Source organism: Scyliorhinus canicula, chromosome 7 (assembly GCF_902713615.1).
Source record: "Scyliorhinus canicula chromosome 7, sScyCan1.1, whole genome shotgun sequence".
Lineage (NCBI taxonomy): Eukaryota > Metazoa > Chordata > Chondrichthyes > Carcharhiniformes > Scyliorhinidae > Scyliorhinus > Scyliorhinus canicula.
Genome location: NC_052152.1, coordinates 109,057,660 through 109,065,746, shown reverse-complemented (window position 1 = coordinate 109,065,746; position 8,087 = coordinate 109,057,660). Strand labels below are relative to the sequence as shown.

The window sequence follows — 8,087 nt, the reverse complement described above, 5'->3', positions numbered from 1 at the left end:
ATCGGCCCATCGAGTCTGCACCGATCCACTTAAGCCCACACTTCGAACCTATCCCCGTAACCCAAAACCCCTCCTAAACTTTTTTGGTCACTCACGGCAATTTATCATGGCCAATCCACCTAACCTGCATATCTTTGGACTGTGATGGGAAACCAGAGCACGGGGAGGAAACCCACGTAGAAACGGGGAGAACGTGAAGACCTCCGCACAGAGAGTGATTCAGCAGGGAATCGAACCTGGGACCCTGGCGCTGTGAAGCCACAGTGCTATCCACTTGTGCTTCTGTGCTGCCCTGCTCTTGCCTCCTTCAGTATTCTGGGGTAGATCCCATCAGACCCTGGGTCCAACACCTTGTCTTTTTGGATCTCAATGTGACCCAGGCTACACACCCTTCTCCAGACTCAACATCCACCAATTCCTTCTCTTTGGTGAATACTGATGTAAAGTATTAATTTAGTACCTCACCAATTTCCTCTGGCTCTACACATAGATTCCCTCCCCTGTCCTTCAGTGGGCCAACCCTTTCCCATATGAGATGGACATACAGACATTGGGCTATGGGAGGGAGGGTGGAGGAAGGTTATAATTTAGACATATAATTCAGAATATAAAATACACAATAAATAGTGTTGTACAACCCCAGGCAGTGGCATATTTGCTTAATACTGTACAAAACCTTGTACATTTTCAAATCATTGGAATATAATGTAGAATGATTACTTTTTCCAGTTAAAAAGTTTAGCTGGAGTTAAATCAATCTCACCATAAAATAGGACCAAGTTTTCATACATTTTTCAATCTGAAAAAGTTTTGCATAATTTGTATTAAACCAGGGGCTGGTTTAGCCACAAGGCTAAATCGCTGGCTTATAAAGCAGACCAAGCAGGCCAGCAGCACGGTTCGATTCCCCGTACCAGCCTCCCGGACAGCGCCGGAATGTGGCGACTAGGGGCTTTTCACAGTAACTTCATTGAAGCCTACTCGTGACAATAAGGGATTTTCATTTTCATATTAAAAAGCCCATTTATCAAGCAAGTTCTCAGAACTGAAGTATATTTTAATGTTGAGTACAATAACCAGTTTCAATAATGCATATTAAAATGTTTCAACTCTAGCCTATGAGGCTTAAACATATACGGAAATGCCTTGCTACATACACAAGTGTACAATTCAATGTGCATTTTTCTTTTAATAAACTAATCATTGATCTGTGTCAAACAAATTACAGCAGCAAATATCTTCCTCTCTTTTGTACAAAGGACTTCAGTATGATCAACCCATTCATTACTTCACAAGTTTGAATTTATTGCTGTATGGAAATGTATCTGTTACATGTTAGCCAATAATAAATCCACTTGAAATGTGTTCAAGTGGGGGAATGTTTAAAGGTTTGTGAGTTGACCGTTCCACTGAAGTAACTAATGAGTTAACACTGTTGCAGAAAATGCATCCCCAAAAAACATCCTGTGCTTTTCAAAGAGAACAGGGAGATACTGAGTGCTGCTATAAACTGTAAAGCACGTGATCCTTTGTTGGAAGCCAGGTGACCAAAAACATCAGATCAATTCAGACTTATGTGTTCAGTCATACAATGTGCTTCAAGATCTACCAGGTGAACACATCAGTGCTTGACAGCATTTGGAGAGCCACTCAATATAGACATAAACTTTACATAACTGATAGGTAATAATTTAAAAATCTGGATTTACATCACATTCCCTACCTCCTACATATCTGGAGATGCAACGCTAAACAAAAATGGCTGAACGCCATGCTACAAGTCAACATTACGTTTTCTGCAGTATTGTAACTGGAGTCATAGAATCTCTTCACAAAGAGAAACAAAGGGCAAGACACCATTTTAAGAGTACACCACAATCGTGAACATCATAGGAATTTATATCTTTAATGCACGTGTCAAATTGGCAGCTGGAAATTGACATCCAAGTGTGCCTCCTTTGCCAATGACACGATTTCTGAAAGTTTTACAACCTGCAAGCATATAAAAACATAGAATGAGGTACTTATTAGAATTAATTCCAGGGTGAACAATGTCGTAAAAGCAAGACTACAGTGACAAATTTACTTTGAATATAAAATTTATTCTCGTATGGAAATTGGTACTCAAACAATTAATGTTGCAAAAGTTTTTTTTTATAAATTTAGATTACCCAATTTTTTTTCCAATTAAGGGGCAATTTAGCGTGGCCAATCCACCTATTCTGCACATTTTTGGGTTGTGGGGGCGAAACCCACGCAGACACGGGGAGAATGTGCAAACTCCACGCGGACAGTGACCCAGAGCCGGGATCGAACCTGGGACCTCAGCGCCATGAGGCGGTTGTGCCCAATATTGCAAAAGTAATTTATTGGAAGCTACTTTTAGCTGAACAAATAAAACAGACATTGGCTGGATCAGATCGTTTTAATAATTATTGCTCTGGCTTTTGATTGGCTTTTAAAATCGCAAGGAATCAATTCTTGGAAAAATATTTGCACCTCCAAAATGGAGGATAAGAACCAAACTTTCAGCTTTTCTCGTTAAAAAAACAAGATTGGTAGAAAATAAAGTTAAACTAGCTTTCAAGAAGAAAAGTAAGAAAAGAGGGAACGGGAAAGAGGAGGCAATAGTAGAGGGAGGAGAATAAAGCACATCAAGGCAAGTATAATGAAAATGTTCTGTTTTATTGAAATATTTTAAGTATAAACATAGTTGACATTACAGTAAAAGTTGCACCCCATATTTGAGAATCTTGGCTGTAATATTAATGTTGATTTTACTAGAACAGTGTGCTAGCTGAAAACCTATATCAGCTAGCTTATGAAGATGTTACGTCCCTGCATAATGGTTTGGTTGTTAAAAGGACCTACTTGAAAGTACATTTCCCAAAGCAGGTGCATTACACGGATAACTGAGCCAGGGACCAACGGGTACTTTCAGTTTTCAAAGCAACGTCTTACCATTTTAGCGGCTTCATCCAAGTCATCACAACCCAGAATCTTGAGACTACTGGAAGCAATCAGTGCTTTGGCATCATCGACTTTAGAACCTGTTGGTGCAAAATAATAGATGCTGAGCATTAGGCATACACTTCTGAACTTCCCCCTAGAAAGAAATACTTGCATTTATACATCTGTGTTTCACAACCGCAAGATATGCTAAAGCGCTTAACATTAAAAGCCTTTTTGAAGTTTAATCACTGTTGTAGAGAACACGGCAGTCAATTTGTATACAGGAAGCTGATGACGACCAGATAATCTACGGGATACAGAGTGATCAGGAAAACTCAAAAAGCTTCAATGCTCTTCTTCAGATACTGCCATGAGATCTTTTACACAAATGGGAGTGTTGCGGGGCTTTGGTTTAATGCAGGCATTGTCAAAGTCGGGAACCCGCGGGTGGGTCATGGGCAGGTGTCGGGAGGGTCGCGGAGCTGTCCTTCGCGGCGCTCCCGATTGCCCAAATTCACGTGCAACAGTCGGCTTTTAACCATGCCGACTGCAAGCAGCCTTTTTACATGTTAATAAATGCGCCCATACTACGCATGCGCGCGCCCCGCCATCGGTGCGCATGCGCAGAAACTCTGCGCATGCGCACCGATGAGCAGGCACGCACGCACAGTGCGAACCGCATTTTTTTTTTATATGGTGAAAAGGGCCGCTCACAGCCGGCATAGTTAAAGGCCGGCTGCGCTCGATCTGCCCTGTTCGAACTGCTCGGTTCTACTGAACAAAGCTAAGGCCGAGGTTTCATTCCCGGTGACTAGCACCATCGGACCCACCCGCGTAGGCCGGCCGGCGTGGGTCGCGAAGGTCGGCCGGCGTGGGTCGCGAAGGTTTGCCGGCGTCGGTCGCGAAGGTCGGCCGGTGTGGGTCGCGAAGGTCGGCCGGCGTCGGTTGCGAAGGTTTGCCGGCGTCGGTCGCGAAGGTCGGCCGGTGTGGGTCGCGAACGTCGGCCAGCGTCGGTTGCGAAGGTCGGCCGGTGTGGGTCGCGAAGGTCGGCCAGCGTTGGTTGCGAAGGTTGGCCGGCGTCGGTCGCGTAGGTTGGCTAGTTGGTAAAAATGGGTCCCCGGAAAAAAAGTTTGAAAAGCACTGGTTTAATGTCACATATGAAACACTCATTCGGTTCTACATTCAAGTATTAGCCTAGATTCTGTGCTCTCAAGTGAGAAGAAGGCACAATCTTCTAACACAAGAGGTGCGATCTAATGGCACTAGCTGGACTAAAAAGATTAAACCCTACTTCCATTTATCAGGCAGAACAGTGAGATGATGGGATGACTTATGAACTCTAGACACTGGCCTTTAGCTTCTGCTGTATGTGCCCATATGGGCCGTATTTTCATAAAGTCGGGAAGATTCCATGGGCTCCACCATTACGATGTGCAGGACATAGATGCGGAACCACCACTTCCATTTCCAACAGATCCTACTTTTGCCAGTAGAGGAATGGGAGTGGGAGTGATTTACACAGGAGGGAACCCCAAACACAGAACGGTCACTTCAACTTAGTGCAGAATTCAAACAGATCTTTTTTTGACTGCTGCAAGTGGCATAATCCACAATGTGGGAGTCACAAATATTTGTGGTAGATGCAAATGTTTTTAAATATTGGATAAGGTAGGTTTAACTGTCAAGATCTGTAGTTGTTTTAAATACCTGCTTTTGAGACTGTTAAAACTGGCTGCAGCGGAGATAATTTTTTTTTTTAAATCACCATCTGTGTAACAGCATTGTTTGACAGATCATGTAGTGTATCAAGCAGTTTCAATAGTGATTTCTTGAAATTTGCCCAAGGGCTCTTTGTGAATGCTTGGTTGAATTTCAAAAGCTACAATAATCTCAGCAGAATTTTGCATTCAAAGTTTGCTTGACAGGTTATGCAGCCTTTAAAGGGTCAGCTGTCTCTGATGTGGGGTAAGAACCCAAGAATGTTTGCTTTCATAAGAAATTAAACACTTGAAGGTTCATTCAAAACTTTGAATTCTCATGAATATATATTTTTTGAATATTGAGTTTATATAGTGAAATCCATATTATTTTTAAAGAACTTTATTTTATCTGCAAATGGCTCGCGATCTGCCCAGGATGAATAGTGAGTGAGTTGACATGGGGCTATAAGGTACAATAGGGGGCACAAGTTGGCATGGGAGCTATAACAGGCCTTGGGAAGTGTGTGGGGAGCCATGAGTTGACATGGAGGGTATTAGGAACAATGGGGGGAAGGGGGAGGGGGGGGGGGGGGGGGCGTGGATTGCAGTTGAGGGCTGGAAGGCCTAAAATCTTATAAAACAACTGGGACAAAGTCTCGGAAAACCAAGATGGGCATTTTAACCAGCCCGCCTCAGCATTAAGGCATTCCTGTTGCTGTCTATGCTCTGATTCCAGAGTCAGCTGGCTTGGCTTACTCACGCACATCCCTGCCTCTCGCCCCAGAAGACAGTAAAACCACAATATGATTATGCAGAAATAATAGGACTCAAGTGAAAGAGTAGACAAGAGTAAGGAGAGCAATAGTAGTAATTTCAAGGTTCCAAAGTTTTGATAGATAAAAGAATATTCAGAGAGAAAAAAAAGTAGTTAAATTTTAAAATTGCAAAACACATGCTCTGTAGTGCTGATAAGGTGGAATAGTTTTCAATCACTGCAATGCTTTTTCAGAGAAAAAAAACAACTAGACTGAATGGAACAGAAAACATTTTTAAATATTTATTCAGCAAAATTGCAAAAAGAATTTTAAAGTATGCAAAAGCAGTTGTCACACTGCAAACCTTATGTCATCCCATCACTCTGAACCACGTCATGCTGCAAAATGTATTGCTGCTTGTTCCTGCTGATTTTGGAAATCTCACTGAAACAAAATATACATTTCCTGCATATTATAACAACAAGGATGGTTTTATGAAAACTGCAGAGACGGAATTCTGTTAAAAAAATTATTTTCAAGGTTTTTGGTGGACATTAATTTCAGAGCAAGAGACAGGTTACAACCTTCTCTTTTTGTTCCACCATTGGTATCCAAGTTTTCAGCCGCCTTGGCTCTAAACTCGCGAATATCCTCCCTAAATCTCTCAACATATCTTTCTTCCTTGAAGACTCTTTTTAAAACACAGCAGATACTAAGGCAGCATGTGACCAAGTGTGTCATCAAGGAGCCCCAGCAAAATTGAAGTCAATGGGAATCAAGACAAATTCTCCTCTGGTTGGATTCATGTTTAGCACAAAGGAAGATAGCTGTTGTTTCTAACCAACCATCTCAGCCCCAGAACTTTGTTGCAGGAGTTCCTTAGGGGTGTGTCTTAGGCCCAACCATCCTCAGCTGCTTCATTAATGACCTTCCTTCCATTATAATGTTAGAAGTGGAGATGTTCACTGATGATTGCACAATGTTCAGTACCATTCATAACTCCTCAGATAGTGAAGCAGTCCTTATCCACATGCAACAAGACCTGGACCACATTCAGGCTTGGGCTTATAAGTGGCAAATTACATTTGTAATTTGTGCCACAGAAGTGCCAGACAAAGAGAGGTTCAACAAAAGATAATCTAATTACGTTCCCCCCACCCTACTCCCCTGAAATTCGGTGTCATTTCTGTCAGGAAGCAGGGGTTGTTTTAAATAATCTACTTTGTATTGTTGGATATAGAAATAAGGTATAGATTTGAGAGTTTAATTTAGTGTTTCTGTATAAGGAAGGACAAAACTCTAGTTAAAGTCGTGTTAAACAAAGGGGTTTGCATGTATGGGGATTTTAGTTTCATTTCAAACTGTGCCTGCATTGTCATTTGACAGTTTACAACATAAAAAGCAAACAGAGATTAGAGAAGGACGGAGCTGTTGCTTGGCAACCAAAATTAGAAAGATCTTTTTAGTTTCTTTTTTTATTGGATGCAAGGCAGTTGGAGCATAGCAGCTAGAAAGGAAACAGCTCTCACAGCTCCGCCAGAAGTAGAAACAATACTTTGGAGTAATGGGAAGAAAGCAAGCCCCTGAAACTAATGAACAGAAAGTTCTAGAACCAGGGAATGAAAAGAGAGGTCCGAGGGAGATTGAAGTCAAAAAGACAAAAGGAACTGGAATTGAACAAGGTGCTGTTCATTGGAATTCAAGTAAAAGACAGAGAAAGTGCTCTGAGTTAGAGTTGGCTGAAGTAATCAGTTATCTGGAAAACCAGACATCTGAGGTAAATCAAGTTTGGTGACTTCTTAATACAACCTGTGAAGCAGTTGAGTTCCCTGGTGTGGGGGAGTAGCTGACAGACTGTGTGGTAATGCATGTGGCAAGACAAGACAGAGGAATATTGAAAGGAGACTTGGAAATCCTGGAATTGGATCCTTGCTGAAAACAGCTGAGGAAAGCATTGTTTGGAAGAAGATTCTAAGACTTGTCTTTTCAAGATTGGAGTTTTGGAAACATTCGTACGGAAGCCAGAGTCCAGTTGGCTCACAGAGTAATAAGCATCTGAGAGGATTTGAGGAGATATGCACAGAAGTTTGATTGGATGGCATCTGCCACTTGGTGACAGAGTGAGGTGTGTCTCACCACATTTGGCCTATTGATTTACTGGGACTATGTATGTACCAAGGACATTATAGGTATATACCAGGTATATTTTGTAACCTGGGTTATCCTTAAAATGTGTACATTTGTGAAGATAAATTTGAGTGAAGGGGTATCATATTAGTCAAACTTTTCATGTTTAATAAATGTTTTTTCTGTTGTTAAAAGCCAATTGACAGTCCAGTGACTCTGTTCATCCACATTTTCTTTTTTTTTTAAAGTTAGTCTTTTGAGCCAGGGTTCCATTCTGAGGCCTTTCTGTCAAGTAGTAACATCAACTGGTAACATTACCATCACTAAATCCATCACTATCAGCATCCTAGTGTTACCATTGTCCAGAAACTGAACCAAACCTGCCAAATATATACTGTGGTTACAACAGCAAATGAGAGATTGGGAATTCTGTAGTGAGTAACTCACTTACCGACTCCCCCTAACCCTGTCAACCATCTAAAAGGCGCAAGTCAGCAGTGTGATGGAATAATCTCCACATGCCTAGTACAGAGCAGCTCCAACAAATCTCAAG

The 8,087-nt window shown here is 41.7% G+C and overlaps 1 protein-coding gene across 1 annotated transcript in view; it reads right to left on the bottom strand.

Moving 5' to 3' along the window:
* Window positions 1-1,036: 1,036 nt before the first annotated feature.
* The window catches only part of LOC119969267 (succinate--CoA ligase [ADP-forming] subunit beta, mitochondrial-like), a 218,651-nt gene continuing 211,600 nt past the window's right edge, over window positions 1,037-8,087 (bottom strand). Inside the window, 2 exon segments of the mRNA XM_038802641.1 lie at window positions 1,037-1,992; window positions 2,962-3,050. Of these exon segments, the coding sequence (XP_038658569.1) occupies window positions 1,918-1,992; window positions 2,962-3,050 (164 nt within the window). The 3' untranslated portion in view covers window positions 1,037-1,917.